We start from the raw sequence: 27,809 nt of genomic DNA, 5'->3' as shown, positions 1-27,809 counted from the left end.
AGTTTCACAGGTGGGTCCTAGGCATGGTTGGTACTGGGTGTAATGGATAAGACAGCTGGCTTGAAGGAAATACATCAAAACATATTCTCTAGGAGTACAATTCTATGCGACTGACAATATTTTTTTCTTGGTTGATCATACTAAGTTTTCTACAATAAATGTGTAAAATAAGCAGTAAATAAAAGCAAACACTCATCTGGGGCCTCCTGTCTACTGGCATGTTCTAAGTGCTGGCTGTATATTAACTAACTTAACAGCTTCCACAGCCCCAGGACATCCCTTCTACGTGGGAGGACACATCCCCTCCACACCAGGGGACAGAGGCTTTGGCCAAGGAGCATCTGAGCCCAGCACCCCTACCTCCCACGCCAGTTTGTCAGGGACCCTGCCCCATGCCCTGCCACCCACAGACGCACCTCTGCAGCAGCGGCTCCAGCCACCCCTCATGGCACTCACAGTGGCAGTCCAGAAAGGTCAGCACGTCGCCCTTGGCCACGGAGGCCCCTAGCAGCCGTGCCCGCACCAGGCCCTCCCTCTTGTTGGCGCGGATCAGGCGGACCTTGGGCAACCCCGCCAGCTCAGTGGCCAGGCGTTCCTTCAGGTGTTCTGCAGAGGCAAGCAGGACAATGAGGGTCACCGCCACATATCCCCAGGCGCATCCTTCCAGGGCCTTCCTGTCCCAAAAAGAAGACTAAATAGACATGAGCCTCCTTTCTTCTGCACCAGGGATATCCTCACTGCGCTAGGAATCAAGCCTGGAAGCCCCCAGAAGGCTGGGAGGCAGGGGTGGAGGATTCTAGAACCACTGAAGGGCTCCTGTTTAAAACACAGGTAGGTGGATCTGTACTCTTGCAGGGGGTGAATGTGGTATGTGGATCTATCTCAATAAAGCTATTCCCCCCTGCAAAAGTACCTTGACTTGTCAACATTTAAATAAAAGCACAAGAACCATCCATCCACAATTTTTCCAAAAAATTCTTATATAAATGTTAATTTATGTTAATATGTAATACATCATAAAATTTTAATTTACATGGAACTATGTTAACAGATTTTATTTATAATTACATTGATGTAAATTTTGACACAGTTATAATAATAATATCGGCCAATATTAGAAGGCTTAGTGTGCTAATTACTACTGTCCAAGTGATTCACATAACTCACCCTATGAAGTAAGTACTACTGTGTGTGTGTTCAGTCACTCAGTCATGTCCCACACTTTGCAACCCTAAGGACTGTAGCCCGCCAGGCTCCTCTGTCCATGGGATTTTCCAGGCAAGAATGCTGGATTGGGTTGCCATTTCCTCCTCCAGGGGATCTTCCTGACCCAGGGATCAAACCTGAGTCTCCTGTGTCTCCTGCACTGCAGGCGGATTCTTTACCACTGAGCCACCTGGGAAGCCCCTACTACTACAGTACTGCTACTGTACCCATTTTATGGATGAGAACATTGAGGCTAGAGAGGCTAAGTGATGAGCTGAGGTCCCAGACAAGAGAGCAGAGGGGCTGTGATTTGAACCCAAGGACTCAGGCTCGAGTCCACAGCCTTAACACTGCCTTCAGAGCTTTCTCCTACAGTTTCTGATCCTTATTAAACAAATCCAAAACTTGTCAGGAGGACATGCTTACCCCATTTTGCAGAAGAGGAAATGAATCCTTATGAGGTGAAAGGACGGGCACACAGCTAGAACTGGCCCCTGGACTCCTGACTCCACACACAGGCCTTGGAACAACTAGAGGCCCCATTTCACACCCCTCAGTGGGTCAGGTGGGAACCACTCGGCAAAATAAAAAGGACAGCATCTCCCCACATTTATTAATACATGGGCTATGTCTCAAAGTCATCCTCAGTCATCAGTGAAGGGGAAAACTTTGTAAAATGTCCTAAGTTGCTTTGCTGTTGGTGAAATGTTTCTCTAAATGTTCTTAATACTCAAACAAAAAATAAAAAGAAACATTCATTGATTTTTTTTCAACCCTAAACATAACTGCATACAAGTGGATAGCAGGAATAAGGGAGGTGACTTCCCAAGCAATGCTAATTAGTAGCAGGGCCCAGTGAACACACAGGAAAATGCTGGTGTAGCTCTCCAGCACTCATTATGGGTTTGGTCAGCATCAATCTTCTGTCTGCCTGAACTGTCTTATCCCATCCTGGAAGGTGCTGACACCCCTCATCAGCTCAGGCTGACACTGCAGGAAGGGTGTGAGGAGGGTGCAGGAAGTGTGGGAGGAGAGCACAGGGCAGGACTTCTTCCTCCAATACAGGCTGAGGGGAGAATCCTGCTGGTTTATACATCACCACCATGGGGACAGAGAGCCTTGGCCCCACAGAACCTTGTATTTACAGGAGAACTGAATTGTGCTGAAGGGGTTCATACCATATTCCTGCCTGCTGAGCAGTGGCTTCGTCCCATAAAAAGAAAATAATCTGAGGTCTACTTCTGAATGAATACATTTCTGAAAGTTTCGGGCACTTGATAGTTTTTAAAATATTTCCTAAAAACAGGAGTTATCATTGAACAAGTGCCAGCAATGTGCCAGGTCCTAACAAGCTACTACCTCATTTAATCCTCACAATGACCCTGCAAGGTAAGAACTACTATTATATCATTTCACAGGACTGGAAGCCAAGGTTGAAACTGGTTAAGCTCCGTGCTCAAGGCTATATGGCTGCAAAGTGTTGGAGCTGGGATTCTAGGCTATGCGGTGTGACCCAGAACCAGTGTCTACATAGACATATTTAAAACAACCCTGGGAGGAAAGAAAATGGAGACACATGCCTACTCTATATGCTGGCTGCTACATGAGGTTTTGTGCTACACGTGATCTCATTCATTCCTCACCACAAATCTCTGATTTAAGTGTGCTGTGCTAAGTCACTTCAGTCGTGTCCAGCTTTTTGTGACTCTGTGGACTGTAGCCCACCAGGCTCCTCTGTCAATGGGATTCTCCAGGCAAGAATACTGGAGTGGGTTGCCATGCCCTACTCCAGGGAATCTTCCGGACCTAGGAATTGAACCTAAGTCTCTTATGTCTCCTGTGCTGGCAGGTGGGTTCTTTACCACTAGTGCCATCTGGGAAGCCCTGATTTAAGTGTAGATAAACCCATTTACAGATGAGAAACCAAGAATCAGAAAAGTGACTTGCCCGAGGTGCCGTGACAGGTTACGGTAAAAGCTTTATGTAAAGCTCACCTACAGCCACAGACCCTGTACCTCAGTGCCTTGTAGACTACAGTAGGCCTCAGCCTCCAGCCTCGCTTGCACGCTGCCAGGGGGAATGCCAGCTGTCCCCTGACTCACTCTCCCCATGCTTTTTAGCTGAGCACATGGCTACCCACCATAGAGATGATGTTCCCAGTCTCCCTCACAAGTAGGTATTGCCAAGTGACCCTGTTCTACTCAATGGGATGTAAGGGTGACTTCCAAGTGGACTCCCAGTCCCCTGGAAACCCTTCCACTGACAGGAGTAAACAGGAGGTGAAGAGCCAGCCTGGGCCATGCCATCCTCGAGAAAGGGGAAACTCAGGGCAGGAGGAGCCGGGCCCTAACACCATGGAGCTGCCATACTGCCCACACCAGGCTTCCCTGTCCTTCACCATCCCCGGAGTTTGCAGCTTTCGGCTTTAAAGAGGCCTCCCTGATCTCCATCAGTTAGAGTAGTCCTGGTCCCCAAACTCTATGTGTGCTCCTATTCCCATTATTCTTTCAGGGCACTTTCTACTCATGCTGTAGTATAGTATCATGTTCTATTATGGTATGCTGTATATTGTATTATGTGATGTATGTGTGAGTCTATTATCCCAGATTTGCAACAACAGAGAGAAATCAACTTTTATCTCATGTAAATCACTGTTATTTTGTGTTTCTGTGAGAACAGCACACCTACCAATCAGGACAGATACACAGGCTCTGAAGTCAGACACACCAGTCTCAGGGCCTGAAGCGGCAGATAAGCAGTGGCTCTACCCTGAAGGGGGTGCCCAGAGGTTGGTGACTGCGTCAGAAACAGGCTCAGCACCACACCCATAGCTCTCCCTGTGTTAAGGCCCTGACATTTCCCCTCACTTACGCTTATCTGACTACTGCCTCACTGACACCACTAACCCCAGCCAGGCAAGGCCACAGCGGCCCCTACACCCATCCTCCTTCCACCCTCACCCCCCAACCCTGCCCCCCAACCCCCAACATCAGTCAGCCTGTCTCAACAGGGCAGCACAGCAAGTCCCCAAGACCTAGCAACCTTACAGCTCTCCCAACAGCCCTCAGGCGGCTCCCTACAGGCTCCTATTTAAGCTAAATCCCTTCTATTGTCCTCCAAGGCCCCACCTGATCTGGCCCCATCCACCCGGCAATCCCATCCCCCAGGTCACCACTGGCTGGTGGTCTGACCCTGAGAATGGCTGCTTGTTTTAACTTCTGCACCTGCAGCTCCCAGCCCGGCCCCCCTGCCCAGACCTTCACTGGGCTGCCTCCTTCTTCATACTGTTGTTGTTATTCAGTCGTGTTCGACTCTTTGCAACCCCATGAACTGCAGCACACCAGGCTTCCCTGTTCTTCACCATCCCCGGAGTTTGCAGCTTTCGGCTTTAAAGAGGCCTCCCTGATCTCCATCGGTTAGAGTAGTCCTGGTCCCCAAACTCTATGCATGCTCCTATTCCCATTATTCTTTCAGGGCACTTTCTACTCATGCTGTAGTATAGTATCATGTTCTATTATGGTATGCTGTATATTGTATTATGTGATGTATGTGTGAGATATATATATATATATATATATAAAATGCTGTATTATGTGATGCATGTGTTATGTTCTTCGTGTGTTTATTGACCATCTCAATCCACAGCTCTGGAATGTGAGTTTTATGAGGGCAGGGATTTATCTTGTTTCCCATGGAATCCCCAGCACCCAGCACACACTCAAAAAAAGCTTCCTGAATAATAAAGGGCCAGCCTCGGACTGCATGTGAATTGCTGGATCCCAGGTCACCGGTCAGGCCTGCAGGAACACCGACCATCCTTTCAATGGAATGTCTCACCCTGGCTTCAGTTCTTCTTCTGTCTGGACTGCCCCTTTTCTATTTCACCTCAAAGTCAGTCTCTTCAAGGCCAAAGCCCTGTGGTTTTTCCAGTTCGAGGAGGGCACCCCCACTTACCCGGAGACCCAGGCCGGAAGCCCGAGTGTCCTCCTCACAGCTTAGCCAGTCTCCAGGCCTATAGATGCTGCCTCCTGAACATCCCTCCTCCCACCTGCCGGCCCTCCCCACCCCTCCAACCTGGGTCACCTCCATAGCCCCCTGATCTCCCTGCAGAGCTTCCCAGTACTCCATTCTCCACAATCCAGTCCAGAGGGATTCCCCAAAGAGCAGATGGGTCTCTTGCTTGAAATTCTGCCTTGGTTTCGCCCTCAGGACAAAGCCCCAACTCCTCAGCCTTGAGTCTTAAGTCCTGTGCCCTATTCCTGTTCCTTTCCTGTTCCTCTCCGAAGCAGCCAGCTCTCCATCCTTCCTGAATTACTTGCAGATCCTACACAGTCCACATAGCACTGAACCTCTAAGCCTTTCCATATCCTGTGCCCTCCACTTGAAATGCCCTCCCTCCTCATTGCAGTCCACAAACTACCCAGCCTTCAAGACTATGGTCAACCACCCGCTCCTGAGCACCTAGGTGGGTGAGTACCTCCTCGCTGCCTCCTATAGCACTGAGTGGTAGAGCACTCTGCCATCATGTTTGCATCACCCTACCCAGCTCCAAGCTCCCTGAGGGCAGGGGCCAGGCACAGGGAGACGCAGGAAGCCCATCCTTCCCGGCCTGTTCTATGCACCCATGTCACATCCACCTCGCAGGCACAGTCATCAAAGGGCAGGCTCCTCCAAGAGCCCAAGTCCCCTGCTCACCTCTATCACTGTAGTCATCTACAAGGATAACTTCTTCTAGCAGGGTGTCTGGGGATGTCTCGAGGACACTGTAAACTGTCCGAAGGAGAGTTGACCAGGCTTCATTATAAAATGCTATGATGACAGATGTCGTGGGCAATTGATCATAATTGTATTTCTTCTCTTTGCACCTGCAAATACAACACAATTTCAGGAATTAAGACCCCACTGGTGACTTGTGTACCAGGCCCAGGCTGGTGCTGGGGATGCAGTGAATGGAACACAGGTCATGGTCTCAGGGCTTCCCTCTGGGGAATAGCAAATAACCTACTGGGATCTTCCAGAGTCCCCCATGATCCAGTAGGAATCCCAGCAGATTCTCTAAAAGGTTCTAAAATGATACGTAATGAGCTTGACCTGCAGGATGATGTTTCTAAACTTTAAAGCGATTTTCAGATTTCTGCAACATTCAAACTCAGTAGACTCAGAAAGGAGGGGGTTCTGTCACTTCTCCCCGCCTAACACCTCTCCCATCTGTCCATGTCTTTCCAACCCCACTACTGGGCCTTTGCTCAGACTGCATCCTTTATTTCTTTTTTTTTAAAGACTTTTTTGATGTGGACCATTTTTAAAGTCTTTGTTGAATATGTTCACCCTTTATTTAAATTGAATAAATTTCATTTTGAAAACCTCACTGTCATTATTTCCACCATTTCTCTTTGGATCTGTGCACTGCTGCTGCTGCTGCTGCTAAGTCGCTTCAGTTGTGTCTGACTCTTAGCGACCCCATGGACTGCAGCCTACCAGGCTCCTCCATCCATGGGATTTTCCAGGCAAGAGTACTGGAGTGGGGTGCCATTGCTTTCTCCAGGATCTGTGCACGTGTGGAACTAAATGTTAGCTTTTCTTTGTTTTAAAGATTAAAAAAATCTTTAACTTTAGGTTTCAGAAAAATACATTTTTTTCATGTAGTACAAGCAATTAGTTCTTTCTGATGCTTCTAGTGGGCTATGGCAGCTTTTCTATGCAACCTGTCTAGTACTCAGAGGTATGCTAAATCCAGACATAATTAAGCACTGCTGCTGCTGCTGCTGCTGCTAAGTCGCTTCAGTCGTGTCCGACTCTGTGCGAACCCATAGACGGCAGCCCACCAGGCTCCACCGTCCCTGGGATTCTCCAGGCAAGAATACTGGAGTGGGTTGCCATTTCCTTCTCCAGTGCATGAAACAGAAAAGTGAAAGTGAAGTCGCTCAGTCGTATCCGACTCTTAGCGACCCCAAGGACTGTAGCCTACCAGGCTCCTCCGTCCGTGGGATTTTCCAGGCAAGAGTACTGGAGTGGGGTGCCATTGCCTTCTCCAGGATCTGTGCACATGCGGAACTAAATGTTAGCTTTTTTTTGTTTTAAAGATTAAAAAAATCTTTAACTTTAGGTTTCAGAAAAATACATTTTTTTTCATGTAGTACAAACAATTAGTTCTTTCTGATGCTTCTAGTGGGCTATGGCAGCTTTTCTATGCAACCTGTCTAGTACTCAGAGGTATGCTAAATCCAGACATAATTAAGCACTAGCTGTGTATTAAATCATTTAATGACCTCCAGTCTCAGGAGGTAGGTACTATTACCAGAGAAACACAAATATCACTTATATGTGGAACCTAAAATATGACACAAATGAATTTATTTACAAAACACAAACAGACTCACGGACATAGAAAACAAACTTATGGCTACCAAAGGGGAAAGCAGGAGAGGGAGGAATAAATTAGGAGTTTGGGATTAGCAGATACAAACTACTATAAATAAAGCAGATAAACAACAAGGTCCTACTATATAGCACAGGGAACTGTCTTCAATATCCTGTAATAAACCAAAATGGAAAAGAATACGCACACACACATATACGTATATAACTAAATCATTTTGATGTACACTAGAAATTAATACAACTGTAAATCAACTATACTTCAATTAAAAAAAAAGATAAAACATCCTTTAAATGCATTCTCCTTCATGAATTTCAATATATCCTCCTGAACATCTCTAAATTTGCATCCAGGAAAAACATTTCCCTCTTTTTCTGGGCAATAAAAAGCTGTGTATTCTTCAGTTAGACAAAGGCAGACATGTATCACTCAGGGTTCCACTTCTGCAAAGACAGAGCTCAGAACCAAATTTACTACTAAATCACAGTAAGCCATCTTTTCCTTAACTTTCTGGTATAATCCATATGCTTTGTGAAGGCAGGGGTAGAGTTGTGTTTTACTCTGTATTTTCTGCATGCTTTGCACTGTATCTAGTAATAATAGTAACATTTATTGAGTGCCTACTATATCATAGGCAGTGTGCTAAACATTCCACAAACATTATTCCTTATAATCTTCTTTATAATCTTCATAAAAACCCTACTGGATGAGGATACTATAATCTCCACAGTACAATATATGTCTACATATTTTATGGAGAAGGCAATGGCACCCCACTCCAGTACTCTTGCCTGGAAAATCCCATGGACAGAGGAGCCTGGTAGGCTACAGTCCATGGGGTCGCTAAGACACAACTGAGCAACTTCGCTTTCACTTTTCCCTTTCATGCACTGGAGAAGGAAATGGCAACCCACTCCAGTATTCTTGCCTGGAGAATCCCAGGGATGGCGGAGCCTGGTGGGCTGCCGTCTATGGGGTCGCACAGAGTCGGACACGACTGAGGCGACTTAGCAGTAGCAGCAACACATTTTATGGTTATGAATAAATGGGTGTGGCAAATACCTCCTGATCTTTTATGTTTATATTTAGGTTATCACGTAAACATCTTTAAAACAATGAAAATTTACATCCTTTGGAGAACAGGCCAAGAAGGTCACAGTGGACACAGGTGTGTTTTATTGGCCCAGAAAGCTTTCTCCTTTCTTCACCTTAATGTACTTTGATTTCCCTTTCAGGAACCATGCCTTCTGGACTCTCAAGCTGTATGTTTTGTGCAGGGCTGGACATATACACACATATGGATACATACACAAATATACACATCCTTCTGGGAAGGTTACATGTCCCAGGCCCGACCAATCAACATTTTCCTGATGACATTGGTTGAGTCCCTATATCCAGGGCCCAGAATAATCCGAATCCAGTTCAAATCCTAGAACTTTCTGTCATAGAAGTCAATATATTTTCTGTCATATTTAAGTCAGTCTGAACTGACTTAAATTAGTCAGTTTAATCAAAAGAACTTTTAATCAAAAGAACCCTATCTAAAAGATAAAGTTATTTTTTTTTTAAGTGTATATAGGACTTCCACGAGCTTCCCTGGTAGCTCAGATGGTAAAGAATCTGCCTGCAATGAGTGAGACGTGGGTTCGAATCCTGGGTTGGGAAGATTCTCCTGGAGAAGGGAATGGCAACCCACTCCAGTATTCTTGCCTGGAAAATCCTCATGGACAGAGGAGCCTGGCAGGCTACAGTCCATGGGGATGCAAAGAGTCGGACACGACTCAGTGACTTTCACTTTCATTCTTTCACTTTCTTTAGGACTTCCACTTATGGCACTATGAAAGATTAGGCTTTCCTGGTGGCTCAGATGGTGGCTCTGCCCGGATTTGATCCCTGGGTCAAGAAAATCCCCTGGAGAAGGAAATGGCTACCCACTCCAGTATTCCTGCCTGGAGAATTCCATGGACAGAGGAGCCTGGTGGGATAGAGTCCATGGGGTCGAAAAACAGTCAGACACGACTGAGCGACTAACACTTTCACACTTTCACACGTGGTAAAGGACACTCAACAAATTCTTGATAAAATACTTTTAAAAAACTTTTAAATGTATGGATCAGCTTACAAAACACAAAAGAAGTCCTCAGAGTCCAGGAACAACAAGAAAATATATATACCTGGATATTAGAAGTAGCCAACACAGAGCATGAATAAGTATGCTTATTATGATTAAATAAATAAGAGAACCTCAAACAAAGGACAAAGAAACAAAAATGACAGGAGAATTTAACTCAGTATAGACATCTCACAGTGATGGAGCAAGCCAGGGGACAGTGGAATACTATCTTCAAATGCCAAACTATCAACCTGGAATTAAATACCCAACCTAACTATTTTTCAAGAACAAGAACAAAAAAAGAAAACATTTTCAGATAAGTAAAACTGAGTGTTTACAACAATAACTTTGTCTACAGCAAGAAATACATGATTTATTTCAGGAAGAAGAAAAGAATTCCAGAAAGATCTCCAAGATACAAAGACCACCATTCAGGAAAGAATGATGGGAAGAAAAAATAAACTTGTGGATAAATGTAAACAAATATTGCATTTAAAAAAATGTTTAATGTGTTGATTTAAAAAGCAAGACAGAATTAAAATACTGAAATAAAATGACATACAAACTGGGAAAGAAAGTGATCAATGTTAAAGCATTCCAAGATCCACTGATTAATTTAGACCTTTTTGAGTTGAATATATAAAAATATACTTTCAAATTTACCACTAAAGATTGGAAATAGATAATTGCCAAATCAGAAGAGTGAGAAAAATGGAACCAGAAGGGGAGGAAAACCTCTATCAATTCAAAAACGCAGTATAAAAAAAAAGAAAAAATACATAGAAAAAGCATAATAAACAGAAAGCATAAATAAGATGGCATAATCAAACACTAAAGTTTCAGTAAGCAAAGTGTAAATGGACATAAATATTTAGTTAAAGATTGTCAGTCTGGATTTTTTTTTTTCAGTGACAACACAAAATCCAGCAACATGTTGATTAGAGACATGCCTAAAATCTAAGGTCACAGAAGAAGTGAAAGGATAGGAGAAGGCATCATGAAAATTCTAACTAAAAAGAACCTGTTCTATAGGCTTCAAGTACTGATTCAAAGAATGGATGCCATACTGACAACCACAAGATGGGTCTAATAAGAACCAGTAAAACGGCCTCGGTTTACAACTTTACTGGGAAAGCAGAGAAACAACAGTCTAATAAACTCCACCCCATGTGTGATGTGTTTTTCCAAAGGTGATGTTGTTAAGAGAACAAACAAGCAGGCTACCTCTCTGGGAAAAGAGAAATCCCAACCATCTCCCTGCAAGACACAAACATTACCTTTTGCTGAATTATCTGCTTGGAGCTATGTTGAAACTCTTCGTCATCCTAGCACCCAAGTCCTAGTCCTTAAACTCAGACACACACCTGCCACTATAGCACTAATGAGGCTAAAACCAGAGCAAAGCATTAGAGAAATGCAAAAACCTGTGTGTATTATTTACACACTTTTCCAACCAGTGGTTCACAACTCGTCAGCGATGGCAGAGAACAGCTGACATTCACATGCGTGGCATCCCCATACGTGTGTGGTGGAAACGCACAGCCCCAAGGGTGCCGTCACTCCAACTTTCTATCCTGCTAAAATAATAGGCCCGAATGCAAATGAGAATGACAGAAGATGATTATCTCAAGAACTCATCTATGAAAACTAAAACTTTCTCCAAGTGTTGGTACATTATTGGCCACCATCTACTTTGTAAATTGGATGTGATTTCACCACTAGTTTCAACTGCATTTAACTTGTTATCAATCCCCATTTTATCTAATTCTGGCATTCTCCCACACCCTCGAAAACACCCATCCTTCCTCTTCGGAGCGAGAAATTCACAGGCTCCAAGCTTTCAACCCTAGTTGCACATCAGCCCCAGCCTTGGCCCAACCCAAAACTCTTCCTAATTGTTCTGGGGAAGGTCCCTTACATAACTGTTCAAAGTTTCCCAAGGCCACAAACCTAGCTACCTGACTCCCCACTTTGGCCTGCCGCCATCTCAGCGTGAAAATTCCCTCTCTTTGCTAGGCTCAAATAAGACAGTATTTGTGAAAGAGTTTTTCAAACCCTATACTTTCTAAATCACCATGCAAGGATGTCCTGTCATCCTCCTCCTCCTTCTCCTCCTCGATTCAGTGCCATAACTAAAAATAAATAAATAAATAAAAGCTGTGAGCTAATCCACTGGTGTGTGAGTAATGAGCCTTGCAGAAGGGCAGGGGTTTACGTCAAATCTTGAGGAATTACAGTCAATACTTCAAAGTGTCTCTAGCAGCTATTAAGGCTTGCAGACACCAGAAGAACCAAGCCAAACTGTCCCATGGTAGCTCCTAACTCCTTGCCTATGATAACAGGTTTATCCCATTGGTTAAAAATGTGTGTGGGCCTTGTATATACTCATGTCTGAATATGTTCTCACTCACACACCCGTATGTATCTTTTTCAAAATCTATTTTGTATACTTGAAAGTCTAGAAGGATACACAGCAAAATGTTAACAGTGGTTCTCCCCAGGGTGGTACGTTAACGGATGATTTTTCATTTTTACTTCCCTGTATATGAAAATTTTTCTAGAGTGAACATGTATTGTTTTGGTAATTAAAATTAATAGATAAATAATTGCCTCCATCCTGAAAGGGAGGAGGGAATAGAAGATATCGGTTCTAGATTGACTCTGCTCCAGATCTGTGTCTTACTTTGGGGGCACAGATTATCCTCTCTAGTAAGACTGGATGCTCCCTCAGGGCCATTTCTGCTATGACATTCAAGGATCCTAACCACACCTCTGCTTGTTACTAATTATAGTTCCAACCCTCTCCCTATCATGACCCTGACTGAACTCCTAAGCTGCTACTACAGTTTCTTAGGTTAAAATCTCAAGACCTTATCAGGTCCTCCATGTCTGTATGGAATAAACAAATGAGTCTTCATGAAAGGCCCTGACACTACTGGCTACACCTCAGTTATATCAGAAGGCCTGGCTGGGCTAAGACCAACACAGATGGAGCTCACCTTTCTCTCTAGCCAGGCAAGAATGACCCAACAGGCCTTGCTGCAGGAATTAAAAGGCAAGAAGCCTTCACATTCCTTATCACGCTGGGTTTGGATTAACTTTCCAGGGTCAAAGCAACAGCAGGATCTATAAGCAAATCCTGACAGGACACAGGGCAGCTGTGTCACCATGGAGACGGGATACCATAAACCCCACAATGTTTCAAAGAGATTTCACAACCTCGAATGATAAAGGAAGTCGGAACCCGGAAAAGAAAAACTTTATGACCAATCCCTGGACGGCTCTTAAAAGCAATCTCCTGAGGGTACTGTTGGCAACTGGGAAGCAGTAAAAATAAGAGCTGAGTACACAGTGTACTCCCAGGTATCAGGTGTTTCATCAACTCCTAGGTTGTGTTATTTCTACTCATCCCTTATTTTGAAGATTGGGAAGCTGAGGCTCAGAGAGGCCAGATAACTTGCCCAACATCACAGAGCTGATGAGGAAAAGAGCCAGGGTTTTATCTCATAGGAACTTGGTCTGAACCCTGAATCTGACCTGAAAGCTTCCCCTAGACCTTGCCTCAGTGAGCGCCCTTGGAGTTTCAAGGAGATAAACATGTGTTTAACCATTTAGTTGAAGGGGAGGAACTGCTACCAACCCTAACAAACAAAGCTCTACTCAAAAAGATAAACACTGGTTGGTGGGAATGCAAACTAGTACAGCCACTATGGAGAACAGTGTGGAGATTCCTTAAAAAACTGGGAATAGAACTGCCATATGACCCAGCAATCCCACTGCTGGGCATATACACCGAGGAAACCAGAATTGAAAGAGACACGTGTACCCCAATGTTCATCGCAGCACTGTTTACAATAGCCAGGACATGGAAGCAACCTAGATGTCCATCAGCAGACGAATGGATAAGGAAGCTGTGGTACATATACACAATGGAATATTACTCAGCCATTAAAAAAATACATTTGAATCGGTTCTACTGAGATGGATGAAACTGGAGCCCATTATACAGAGTGAAGTAAGCCAGAAAGAAAAACAACAATACAGTATACTAATGCATATATATGGAATTTGAAAGATGGTAACGATAACCCTATATGCGAGACAGAATAAGAGACACAGATGCATAGAACAATTTTATGGACTCTGAGGGAGAAGGTGAGGGTGGGACGTTCTGGGAGAATAGCATTGAAACATGTATATTATCATATGTGAAAGAGAACACCATTCCATGTTCGATGCATGAGACAAGGGCTCAGGGCCGGGGCAATGGGATGACCCAGAGGGATGGGATGGGGAGGGAGGTGGGTGGGGGGTCCAGGAAGGGGAACACATGTACACCCATGGCTGATTCATGTCAATGTATGGCAAAAACTATTACAATATTGTAAAGTAATTAGCCCCCAACTAAAATAAATAAATTTATAAAAAAAAAAAAAGATAAACACTGAAAATGCCTAAGGTAAAAGCATAGGCTAGACACGAGCAGATCCTTGAAAGCAGCGGAGACAGTGGGTGCCAATACATCCACACTTTGCCGATGGCTGCAGAGCTGGGTCTCTCCCTGCAGATATCCACGTTCTCTCTGGCCAAGAATCCACAGGGCAGTTCCCTAAAATCCTGAAACCAGCACAGTGCCCAAAGGGCCAGGAGGGCCACGTCCCCCAAGGCCAGTTAGTCACTTTCCAGCTCTGGGCCCTTGAGTGAGTCATCTGACCTAAGCCTATTTCCACACCTGTAAGCAGGAAAGACAAGGAGCAGGGAGGGGTGGTGCCTGGTGCACAAAGGAAGCTGTCCTACTGGCTTCTTCCAGAATCTCCTCTCTGAGTCCTCTTTTCAGCCAAGTCTCTAAGGAGGGGACTCCAGTAGGGACCTGGAAGACCCCTGCCAAAAGAGGAAAGGCGATAGGCCAGGCTCCACCTGCCAGCCCGCTCCCTTCCTAACTAAGCGGTGGGCACAACCCCTCCAGCAACAGCTCCAACAGGAATGAGGCCTCTGACCACACAGGTCCCTCGGCTCTGTCACCCACAGGAGCAAGCTAGGCTGAACCACTGCCAGAAGGAGCCCTTCCCACCAGCTGCTCCTCCCTGTCATCTTTATGGTAAAGCTGAGGAATCCAGCTCCCAGGGAGGGGGAAGGAGGCTTGCTGCTTCTGACCTGCCCTTCTAGGCACCTTTCACCTCACCTGCCGGAGGCTCCCTTCACTCCTGGTTCATTTATGGGCCCTGGCACACACAGGTGCACACAGATAAGTGAATGAAGCCTGTCTGAAACCCAGGGGTCCTTAGCTTAGCCAGAGCAGAAGGTTTCAGGAGGAATTAGACTGGGGTTGGGGGTCCCCTACAACCCAAGAAGGGCACCCTAAGGGTCTCATATTAAACCTGTCTGCATATTTGTCGGTTTCCGAGATTTTTTTTTTTATTGTCACTTTTTAAAACTTTCCTGGTAGCTCAGTCAGTAGAGAATCTGTCTGCAGTGCAGAAGACCCAGGTTCGATCCCTGGGTCGGGAAGATCCCCTGGAAAAGGAAATGGCAAACCACTCCAGTATCCTTGCCTGGAAAACCCCATAGACAGAGGAGCCTGGTGGGCTGCGGTCCATGGGGTCGCAAAGAGTCGGGCACAACTGAGCGACTAACACTTTTAAAACTTTCTTCACTCCCACCCCTCTATGAACACCTCACTGCCCACTTGCGAGTGACTCAACAAGACGCGAGATCTCTGGAGAGCGGGTCCCACCCTGCCACTTCCCCGCCGCGCAAACTGAGACTCGGAGACTCAGCCGGCGATGCTCCTCCCGCCACCTGCGGACTCACAGAGGGTTCCAGCGCTCGGGCAGGCGGCGGTGCAGCGAGATGCGGTCGCTGAGGTAGATGTTGATCTGGTGTAGCCGCACGCTCTCCTCCTGCAGCCGCAGCTCCTCGCCCTGCAACTGCAGCCGCACTGCCTCGCCGTGGGCGCCCAGAGCGTCCTCGGGCACCGGCGGCCGCGGCAGGACCGGGTCGCGCCGCCCGGAGCGCTGGGTGCGCCGGAGTCCAGGCTCGGCCGCCCCGGCCCCGCGCCGCGCCCGCAGCACCGAACTCAGCCCGGCCAGTGCTAGCAACGCCAACAGTGCCAGCAGCGCCTCCCGGCCGCGCCGCAGCCCTCGCGGGCAGCGTCTCCGCGCCGCGCGCCCCAACATGCGCCTGCCAGCTGCGGCCAGCGCCCGGCGCGCCTCAGGCGGCGGCGCAGCCCGCGACCCGGATCCCGGAACCGCCGCGCCGCCCCGCCCCTTTCCACGCCCCACCTGCGCACCGCCCCCTTCCCGCCCTGCCCGCCTGCAGAGGGGGGCCAACATTTGCAGGATTCCCCCGCCCGCTAGCTGAGACACGGCCCTTCCTTGCCAAAATGTGGGCTTTATTAAAAAGGTATAGGCCGTAAAAGGTTCAGTTCAGCTCCTGGCACGTCGTAAGTACTCCGTAAATGTTGGACGAATGCGCTGTGCAGGGCGCTACAAATTTCACTGCCATTATCTCCTCTGACCCTTGTGCTGTTGTGTGCTTAGTCGCCCATCGCGTACGACTCTTTGCGACCCCGTGGACTGTAGCCCACCAGGCTCCTCCATCCATGGGGATTCTCCAGGCAAGAATACTGGAGTGGGTTGCCACGCCCTCCTCCAGGGGATCTTCCCAACCCAGAGATCGAATGCAGGTCCAATAAGAGAGGATTGGACTACTCCGTTTTACAAATGAGGAGACCGAAGCACAGGGAGGCCAATTGACTCCAGGCTATTTCATTGAAGCCTGCAGATACACCGACCTAGGACATACTGCTCCTACACCTTGCATAACAAACCCTCCACTGGCTCCCTGTTAGTCAGTACCTACTCTGTTTCTTATTCCTCATTTTACAGATGCCTCCAAGAAACTGATCAAAGGAATGAACTATCCCTTGAGAAAAACATGCATAGGCACCCATAACATGATTGAACACACCCCCAGGCCATCCCTTCATGTTAAGTACCCTGGGCCTTAGCTCCAGGTTTTCCCTGGGGAGGATTGCTGGAACTATTTAACAGGGTCTAAACTATAGTGAGGCATGAGCGTCTCTCCAAGGTGGAAAATTCAAATGTGGGCCAAATAAACCTAAGTAATCAAAATAAACAATAGTTTTCAAAATCAAAATAAATGCCAAAAGTCCATGATGAACAAAATATCAAAATTCTAAAAGCAGAATCTGACCCTGTGCTTACACAGCTCACCTCATTCACCTCACCCTAATCCCAGCCCAGATTCTACATCTTGATTGTAGTGGGGATTACATGGATATATACACATCTAAAAATTCACCAAGTTTTTCTTTAAAACCTATGCACTGGACCTATGAAAGTTATATCTTGGTGTTTAAAAAGCAAAAAATAAAGAGATACATAAAACGAACAAAGAATAAAGGAGACTCACTAGTCTCCAGGACAAGTGCTGAAGTCCTCAGCTTGACAGGAGAGGCCCCCACAGTATGACTCCAAATTCTGTAAGCCTATCATTGAGGGTAGAGGAGGCATGGTTTCCAGGCCTTTACACAGGCTGTTCTCTCTGTTGGAAAAGCTTTTCCCCACCTAACAAACTCCTACCCATCCTTCAAGGCCCTGCCAAAAGCCACCTCCTCCATGAAGCCTTCACTAATCATAGCTTTTTGGGTAAATGTATTTGAAGTTCACATCATCCTTTTATAGATTAGTCAGAGTTCCACACAAGAAACAAAGCAGTAAGAGATATATTGATATTTATTGCAAGAAACTGGCTTATGCAGTTGTGGAGACTGGTCAAGCAAGTTCAAAATCTGTAGGGCAGGCCATCAGGAAGGACAGGCTGAAACTCTGTGACAGTCCACAGGCAAAATTTATTTTCTAGGGCAATCTCAGTTCTGCTCATCAGGGCTTTAACTGAGGAAATCATGCTCACCTAAACAACCTCCTTCCTTAACGTCAACTGATCATAAATGTTAATCATATCTACAAAATGCCTTCATGACAACATCTAGATTACTGTTTGATTAAATAACTGAGGTTTAAAGCCTAGCCAAGCTGACACGTCAAACTGACCATGTCTATTAGTTTCCAAGAACTGCCATATCAAAGTACCACAAACTAGGTGGCTAAAAACAACACAGACTTATTCCCTCAGTTCTGGAGGCTGCTGCTGCTGCTGCTAAGTCGCTTCAGTCGTGTCCGACTCTGTGCGACCCCATAGACGGCAGCCCACCAGGCTCCCCCGTCCCTGGGATTCTCCAGGCAAGAATACTGGAGTGGGTTGCCATTTCCTTCTCCAATGCATGAAAGTGAAAAGTGAAAGTGAAGTCACTCAGTCATGTCCAACTCTTTGCGACCCCATGGACTGCAGCCTACCAGGTTCCTCCATCCATGGGATTTTCCAGGCAAGACTACTGGAGTGGGGTGCCATCACCTTCTCCATCTGGAAGCTAGAGGTCTGTAATCAGTCTTATTAGCAGGGCCACACTCTCCCTGAACACTCCAGGGGAGAATCTCTTCCACCCTTGTCAGCCATCCTTTGCATTCCTTGACTGCCTTATTCCAATCTCTGCCTCCATACTCATATGACACTCTTCTGATTTTGCCTCTTTGTCCCTTCTACTTATCTTCTAAGGGTGCTGGTCATTGGATGTGGGCCACTCTAATAAAGGCAGAATCTGACCTTGTGCTTACACAGCTCACCTCATTCATCTCACCCTAATGCCAGCCCTGATTCTGTATCTTGATTGTAGTGTAATCTTAATTTGATTACATCTGTAAAGATCTTTGGGGGGGCAGGGACACAATTCAATGCTCTTGCTACACTGTGTGCTAAGTTGCTTCAGTCGTGTCTGACTTTTTATGACCCTATGGATCTTTATGACCCTACAGACTGTAGCCTGCCAGGCTCCTCTGTCTATGTGATTCTCCAGGCAAGAATACTGGAATGGGTTGCCATGCCCTTCTCCAGGGGATCTTCCCAACGCAGGGATTGAAACCCACATTTCTTATGTCTCCTGCATTGGCAGGTGTGCTCTTTACCACTAGCGCCACCTGGGAATGGATTGTAGTTAATTCACAACCTGGCCTTGTAACAAAAAGAATGTAAAGGACTAAGGCTGAGATCTTCCTGGCGGCTCAGATGGTAAAGCGTCTGCCTACAACACGGGAGACCCAGGTTTGATCCCTGGGTCAGGAAGATCCTCTGGAGAAGGAAATGGCAACCCACTCCAGTACTCTTGCCTGGAAAATCCCATGGAGGGAGGAGCATAGTAGGCTACAGTCCATGGGGTCCCAAAGAGTCAGATACGACTTTCACTTTTCACTAAGGCTGAGGTAACTGTATGATCCTAGAACTTGGTTCAGTGTCAGACACATAATAAGTGCTCAATTCATGGCTGACTTTGTGTCACACACTCACTTCTGCAGGTGCCTATTTGAATTCAGTGGGAAAGTATTAATACTTGATGGAGGGCTCAGCCTGGTTAAGTGCAGAGAGAAGTTACTCCCAAAATGCAACAGACATGAATTCTTAAGGTCTTCTTGCTGGAAAGAACTTAGCAAATCTGTTTGGGAGTTTTCAAAATCTGCTCCCAGAAATCCCAGGGGAAAACCACCCAGAAAAGTAGAAAGGAGGCTGATTGGATGGTGCTCCAGTTCTTCTCCCTGAAATCGGAGCCTTGACACTTTATTTGCTTAATCTTTTCAACTTCTTTATTAGATTGCAGCATCCTCCTCCCTAATTACCACAGAACTTGGTAACCAGGCCAGAGAAAGCATCTTGTTCAGGCCCACTGCTGATCAGTAGCAGAACAGGAAACAGAACAGGATAAAAAGGTGTGGCAGAGACTGCTAGCTATCTGCCAACATCCAATCTTTTCATTTTCCTTAACAGTAGAATACTTTTTAAACAAATTGCTTGTTTTTCTGGACCCATGATCTTCCAAAATAAAGACTAGATTTCCCAGCCTTCCTTGCAGCTAGGCATGGCCAAGTGACTTAAATGTGCCACTGATGGGCCATAAGTGGTGCTGTCAGATGGGGCTTCTGAGTCATGTCCTCAAAGGAAACTTCCTTACCTTTCCTTCTTGCTGGCTGGATTGTGGCTGTGAAGCCTGGAGCTCAACCAGCCTCCTTGGGTCATGCACTGAAAATGGTGGAACACCATGGCAGGAGTCCAGGTCCCTAACATTGTGGACACTGAACCAGTCCAGATGGCCTCCTTCCAGGCTTTGTTTATGTGAGAGAGAAATAAACTTCTATAGCATTGAAGCCACTGTTTCTATGGGTTTTCTGCCCTAGGCAGTCAAGTCTAATCCTCAATGATACAGAGGACTAGTTGCAAGAGAATTCTCCCCAAATCTTACTCTGATACTATGGTAATTTTAAAACCAGGTTGCAGAACTTCCCTGGTGCTCCAGTGGGGGAGAATCCACCTGTCAATGCAGGAGACATGGGTTCAACCCCTAGTCTGGGAGGATTCCACATGCCGCTGGGCAGCTAAGCCTATGCACCACAAACCACTGAAACTGCACTTTAGAGCCCTCAAGCCACAGCAAAAGAAGTCTACATGCTCTAGAGCCCATGCTCTGCAACAAGAGAAGCCACCACAATAAGAAGACCGTGCACCACAACACAAGAGTAGCCCCCGGTCACCACACCTAGAGAAAGCCCACATGCAGAAACAAGACCCAGTACAGCCAATAAATAAATAAAAATAAATAAAGCAAGGCTGAAAATTCTTTGAAACTCCTTTCCCTGAATCAAGGCAGATTTATAAGTGCTTCAACCAATAGAATATGATAGCAAAGAAGTTAGGTTTATACTAGAAAAGAAGTTAGCAAAGAAGTTAGGTTTAACTTCTTAGGCTAGGTATAAAAGGCCATGAAGTTTCCACCTTGGGAAACTTCATGTGCCCACCATTGAAGTCTTGAGCTGCCAGGAAAGAAATATGACTATCCTGATGCCATCATGCTAGAGAGGCCATAGGCAGACACCCAGTCAACAGTGTCAGCTGAACCCAGCCTTCAGCCACCTGAGACAGCCCAGGCATCAGACAGGTGAGTGAAGAAGCCATCTTGGAAGTGGATCCTCCTCAGTCATTTCACATCATCTCAGCCGTGTTCTCAGACATCATAGACCAGAGAAATGCTGTCTTCAAACCCCTGACCCACAGAATCCATGAACATAAAAAGATTGTCTTACACCATGAAGTTTGAGGATGGTTTGTAACACAACAATAGATAACTGGAACAAATCGGTGATTTTAATCAACATATTTCGACAGGAAATATTATTGAGCATCTGTGATGTGCTAGGTACCATGCTAGGGGATAGGCACACTATAATGAGCACATGTCAATGATAAACAAAGCTGGACACTAGTTAAAGTGGGAAGAACAGATTTGAATCAGTAACACACTATTGCACTAGGAAAGAGGGTCCAGTATGAACTCATTCAACTTTGATTTGCACTGAGGTAACTAGGAATTTTAAGTAGAGTCGAAGAAGTGAAAAATTACAAAGGATTGGTCAGTGTAAGTGATTAGCCCAGACATGTCTGTTGGCTGGCAGTCACCAAAGTCAGATGCTATGCTCCCGCTGTGGCTGGGAAACAGAGGCCCTGTCCTTTCTGACGATTGCATTTTAAAAGAATGGCTTTCAGGTCTTTGAGAAAGATACTCCTGAATTTTAGGAGATATATACAATCTTAAGGGACAAAGAAAGATTTACAACTGTAAGCCCCTTTTAGCAAATGCTGTAAGAAAAGGTGGTGAGGGGCGTCTGGTTAGGTGTTGGACAGAACAAACAGCAAATTCTTTGGATAGCCTTGAGCTTTCTCAGGCAGGCACTTAAGGGAATCATAGTCTTTTTTTTTTTCTTTTTTTGCCTGATCTGCATGGCATGCAGGATCTTAGCTTCCCTCTTAGGGATCAAACCTGCTCCCTCTGCAGTGGGAACCTGGAGTCTTAACCACTGGACTGCAAGGGAAGTCCCAGGGTCATAGTCTTTGAAACTATTTTAGTGTTCAAGTCTTTTTAATGTGAGGGGAAGTGGGTGGATAAAATCATTTGTGTTGAGTCTATAGCTTTTACAGCCCATGGTTGAGCCCTAGTCAAGAAGAGGGTTTGGAACAACCTGTCTAGAGTTTGGTCATGGAGAGAATCTTTGTCATAAGACAGATACTTTTGACATCATGGTGTTGAGAGTGTGATGGAATGGATAGATAATAAAAAGATAACTTATTAGAGTTGTGATAAGTATTTTGAAGAAAAATTACAGGGTGCTAAAAGGACTTATGGAAAAGGCAAACCACTCCAGTACTCTTGCCTGGAAAACCCCATGGACGGAGGAGCCTGGTAGACTGCAGTCCACGGGGTCGTGAAGAGTCAGACATGATTGAGCGACTTCACTTTTACTTTTCACTTTCATGCATTGGAGAAGGAAATGGCAACCCACTCCAGTGTTCTTGCCTGGAGAATCCCAGGGACGGTGGAGCCTGATGGGCTGCCGTCTATGGGATCGCATAGAGTCAGACACGACTGCAGCGACTTAGCAGCAGCAGCAAAAGGACTTACACTAGTAGAATCTGGTTTAGGGGTTTAGGAAGGCTTCTGTGAAGAAGTTATGTTTATATGGATACCTGAATGTTAAAGTGATATCAGAGATTTGAAATTGGTTAATCTGGAACTCCTTCTGCTGGTGCCCAACTCAGGGAAATTGATGGTCTTGTATCTCCTATAGAAAGTTAGAGTGAGTAAACTGGTAAACTAGTCCAAAGCTTTTTATCAATATTCTCTATTTTCAAAGGGATCACAGCCAAAAAGTTAAGAAGCAGAAGTCTGGTCTGATTCTCTCATTTTAAACATGGGGAGCCTGAGACACAGAGTGGGGAGATGGTCTCCAACAAGTTGATGGCTCAGGCAGAGTAGGATCTAACTTGCCATCTGCTTTGATTTACAGTCTCTAGTAATTGGGCTCCCTGGGGATATGGCTCTGCCATGAGCATCTCCCCCAGGGCTCCAGGACGGGAATGGGGTTTGGAGTGAACCAGGGAACACAGCTCTGACCCAGAACTGCTGCTGGTATCAGACTAGTGGGAGGTGACTCCACCCACAATAGAGTCTGCTGGTTGGAAGGCAGGTGTGATAGGAAAGGCTTGGAGCTATGTCTTTTGGCCTCTGTCCAAACACTCAACACATTTAAGATCTGTGGTCAGATTAGAAAACAGACAAGGATTACAACTTGGATTAGTTTACCAGATTGGAATACTTCCTAATAGAGGTTCAGTTGCAGAGAAAAGAGTAATGGAATTAGGCCTTATAAGACCTAGGTTCAAGTCCCAGGTAATACATACAAGCTGTCACTTATTGAGCATCTATATATATATATAATATTGAGCACTTATATAGATTTTATATATATATATATGTATATATTCCCAGGTTGTGCTAGTGGTAAAGAACCCGTCTGCTGATGTAGGAGACATAAGAGATATGGGTTTGATCCGTGGGCTGGGAAGATGCCCTGGAGGAGAGAATAGCAACCCACTCCAGTATTCTTGCCTAGAGAATCCCATGGGCAGACAAGCCTGGCAGGCTACAGTCTACAGGGTCAAAAAGTGTTGGCCATGACAGAAGGGACTTAGGCAGGCATGTTTATATATATAAAGTCTAGCAATTTATCTATATATATATGCATAGACTTTATAATATGCATATATATAAATAAACTGCTGCTTTTTATTTATATATATGCATATTATAAAGTCTGTGCATATATATGTATATATAAATTGCTAGACTTTATATAAACTGCTAGACCTTATCTATATCTGCATATATATATATGTGTGTAAATGGACTGCTAGACTTTATTTTTCATGTATAATCTCACTTTACCCCCTGACAACGTTGCAAGGTAGTCAGATGAGAAAATGGGTTCAGAGAAGTGAGGTAGTTTATCCATGGTCACACAACACACAAGTGGCAGAACAAGGATCTGAGTCCAGGTGTCAAGGACCTAGTTCAGGATTTCCCACCACACACCTCAATGGCAGGCTGCTGTGAGACCACAGGCAGCTTAGCCTCGTGGGCAGGAGCACCTCCTTGGAGCCCACTTGCCTGAGCTCAAACCCCAGCCCTATCACAGACTGCTGTGAGGCCTTAGGAAAGTTACTTAACCTCTTTGAACTCAAAGTGCTGATCTTTAAAACGCTGGTAATAATAATAGTGCCTGAGTAAGGTTTTTGGAAGGACTGAGTCATGTAGTCCACACAGATAGCCTCCCTGGACACAAAGCAGGGTGGAAAGAGCTTTTGCAAGAGCAAATGGAAAACGCCTAGTGCTTTGCTACTCAAAGTGTGGTCCTTAGATAGCAGCACTGGTACCACCTGGGAACTATTAGAACTAAAATAGTGTGTTAATAGAGGTAAAGTAACAAGTTACTCTGCTTACCCAGCGTATTATGTAAATATTACTAATGATGATAAATTGGCATCCATAGAGGGCAATCTCAGTGGGGACCTTAATTCTTCTCATACCTCTTCCCAAATTGAGTAGCTTACCCTCTCCTTGGGTTTCTTGTTAGTTTGAGGAGCTTATTTGTTCTTTGATTACACTATCTTATTTGCTGCTCAACCAACAGATAGATTTCTGTGGAAGGCACTTTTGATTTGTCATATTAGTTCCCTTCACAGAGGGTCATTACATTTTTTTTACAGTCTAGTAAGATATATGGTAATGGTACTTCAAACATTAGTGGGGAAAAGACAGCTGATACAATCAGTGATCAGGGCAACTTGATAAACATTTGGAAAAATAAAGTTAAATGCCAGCCTCACACCTTGCATGCAAGCTAAGTCTCTTCAGTCATGTCCGACTCTATGTGACTCTGTGTGACCCTATGGACTGTAGCCTGCCAGGCTTCTGTCCATGGGAATTCTCCAGGCAAGAATACTGGAGTGGACTGCTCTGCCCTCCTCCCGGGGATCTTCCTGACCCAGGGATCAAACCTGCATCTCTTTTTCCTGCATTGGTAGGTGGGTTCTTTAACACTAGCGCCACCTGGGAAGCCCCAACCTCACACTTTACACCAAAGCAAATTTCAAATGATCTAAGAATGTCATAGTAAACAAAAAAATAAAATCAAATCCAATGATAAAAGTATTGGATGAAAAAATCCAGAGATCATTATGGAAAAGATTTATAAATTTGACTACATAAAATTTTAAAATTCTGTAAGGTCCAAAATAATATAAGCTCGAGACAAAAGACAGGTTAGACATATTTGCAGATTACATTTACTCAATATAAAAATTAACAGAGAAATAAAAAGAAAAAATAGAAATAAAAATGACCAAAGGATTTGAATAGACAGCTCCCACAAAAAAAGAGATCTAAAAAGGTCTATAAATGTATCAAAATATCTTCAACTTCTCTACTTAAAAAGTATTCAAACTAAACTTACTCCAAAATATTTTTTCACCTATCAGATTGGAAAAGATAAAACAGGTTATTAATTCCAGTGTTGTCAAGGATGTGAATAAACAGGCACTCTTATCCAGTTGGTAGGAATGCAAACTGGTATAACCTTTTGGAAAGCAATTAGGCAACATTTATTAGCAATGTTAGTGTTTATATCCTGTTGATTCTGCAATTTCACATCTACCAATTTATTCAACAGAAATAGATTCGTAAGTGCTCAAGAGATAAGCTTACAGGAGCTTATAGCAGTTCAGTTCAGTTCAGTCGCTCAGTCGTGTCCAACTCTTTGCGACCCCATGAATTGCAGCACACCAGGCCTCTCTGTCCATCACCAACTCCCGGAGTCTACCCAAACCCATGTCCATCGAGTCACTGATGCCATCCAACCATCTTATCCTCTGTCGTCCCCTTCTCCTCCTGCCCCCAATCCTACCCAGCATTAGGGTCTTTTCCAATGAGTCAACTCTTCGCATGAGGTGGCCAAAGTATTGGAGTTTCAGCTTCAACATCAGTCCTTCCAATGAACACCCAGGACTGATCTCCTTTAGGATGGACTGGTTGGATCTCCTTGCAATCCAAGGGACTCTCAAGAGTCTTCTCCAACACCACAGTTCAAAAGCATCAATTCTTCGGCGCTCAGCTTTCTTCACCATCCAACTCTCACATCCATACATGACCACTGGAAAAACCATAGCCTTGACTAGACGGACTTTTGTTGGCAAAGTAACGTCTCTGCTTTTAAATATGCTATCTAGGTTGGCCATAACCTTCCTTCCAAGAAGTAAGCGTCTTTTAATTTCATGGTTGCAATCACCATCAGCAGTGATTTTGGAGCCCCCCAAAATAAAGTCTGACACTGTTTCCACTGTTTCCCCATCTATTTCCCATGAAGTGATGGGACCAGATGCCATGATCTTAGTTTTCTGAATGTTGAGCTTTAAGCCAACTTTTTCACTCTCCTCTTTCACTTTCATCAAGAGGCTCTTTTGGTCTTCTTCACTTTCTGCCATAATGGTGGTGTCATCTACATATCTGAGGTTATTGATATTTCTCCTGGCAATCTTGATTCCAGCTTGGGTTTCTTCCAGCCCAGCGTTTCTCATGATGTACTCTGCATATAAGTTAAATATGCAGGGTGACAATATACAGCCTTGACGTACTTCTTTTCCTATTTGGAACCAGTCTTGTTCCATGTCCAGTTCTAACTGTTGCTTCCTGACCTGCATACAGGTTTATCAAGAGGCAGGTCAGTGGTCTGGTATTCCCATCTCTTTCAGAATTTTCCACAGTTTATTGTGATCCACACAGTCAAAGGCTTTGACATAGTCAATAAAGCAGAAATAGATGTTTTTCTGGAACTCTCTTGCTTTCTCGATGATCCAGCAGATATTGGCAATTTGATCTCTGGTTCCTCTGCCTTTTCTAAAACCAGCTTGAACATCTGGAAGTTCACGGTTCACGTATTGCTTATAGCAGTATTGTATGTAAAATCAAAAAGTTGGAAACAACCCAGATATTCACTAATAGGAGATTATAAAATAAAGTACTGCACATCCATACAGTGTCATTAACAAGAATGACATTAATTCTAGGTGTTTAACATACAAATGCGCTTAAGATGCATTGTTAAGTAAAAAAAAAAGCAAGTTGTAGAGCCAAATGAATAGTATGATCCTATTTGGGTAAAGTATGTTGATATGAACAAAGGAAAAACTCTAAAGAAATATTCACCAAACCACTAATCATGTCATACTTATTTCTGATCAGTGAGATTCTTTGGCCCTTTCATTTTCATTCCATTTACTATTTTTTCAACAAATATTTATTGATCACCTACTACTTGACAGGCAATGTACTAGATTCAAGGGATATGATGGTAAATACCCAAAGTCATGGAGCTAATGAAGCCAACATTCTATATTTCTACAACACTGGAATTCTTACAACAAATATTATCATCTTATCAGGGAAAAAAAAGACATTTTAAAGTAAATCAATATTCTTTAGAGATTACTCTCACACTCTTCTTACCTCCCTTCTAATCCATTGCACCAATCTCTGGATCCCTGTGCTCTCTTTCCAATGCTGTTTCCTCTCTTTTTGTACAACTACCCAGATCACATCCAGTCTTTCTGCCCAACTTGTGGTCAAGCTCTCCCATGAAGCTGTCAGTGACACCCCCGCACTCTGACACTTTCCTCTGAATTGTCGATGAAAGCTTACAGTCTGCCCTGTTCCACAAGCATGTGGGATTCCCTGGGGACCATCTTAACACACATAATGTCTGGCACACAGGAGGCACTCAATGTTGGTTAACAGGGATTGTGTCTGTGATGGAGGTGCACCACTCAGATGGCCCTTCAAGAGAACCTGTTTCAGGGAGAACAGCTGACTGAGAACCTCTAGCTGTGGTTCTATATTCTTCCTGAGGCTACGCTTCCTTTGGTTTCTCCCAGTGACCAAGCCTGGTGGGGACACCAGAACCCAGCCATTTCTGTCTGATGCAGGAAGTCTTAGCAGACTCCCTTTGCCTGGGCACTCCCCATCAGCCTGGTTGAGTCATCCCCAAAACTGCAGGGCAATCTGAAGCTCTTTCTACCCAAGCCTCCTTCCCTCCCACT

The 27,809-nt window shown here is 44.9% G+C and overlaps 1 protein-coding gene across 6 annotated transcripts in view; it reads right to left on the bottom strand.

Moving 5' to 3' along the window:
- The window catches only part of GALNT12 (polypeptide N-acetylgalactosaminyltransferase 12), a 60,545-nt gene that overhangs the window by 15,406 nt on the left and 17,330 nt on the right, over positions 1–27,809 (bottom strand). For 4 of the 6 annotated variants that reach the window (XM_081511992.1, XM_081512020.1, XM_081512000.1 and 1 more), the window contains 2 exons: positions 5,902–6,071; positions 417–606 (listed from right to left, as the gene is read on the bottom strand). In XM_081511992.1, coding sequence (XP_081368118.1) covers positions 417–606; positions 5,902–6,071 — 360 coding nt within the window. Of the gene's footprint in view, positions 1–416; positions 607–5,901; positions 6,072–15,512; positions 15,914–27,809 lie in introns of those variants that run through there. The other 2 variants (XM_081511976.1, XM_081511984.1) reach the window with 1 other exon arrangement.

Source organism: Giraffa tippelskirchi, chromosome 1 (assembly GCF_054371585.1).
Source record: "Giraffa tippelskirchi isolate mGirTip1 chromosome 1, T2T-mGirTip1v1.2.pri, whole genome shotgun sequence".
Lineage (NCBI taxonomy): Eukaryota > Metazoa > Chordata > Mammalia > Artiodactyla > Giraffidae > Giraffa > Giraffa tippelskirchi.
Note: the sequence above shows the minus strand (reverse complement) of the source record. Positions and strands in the feature narration are given on the sequence as shown.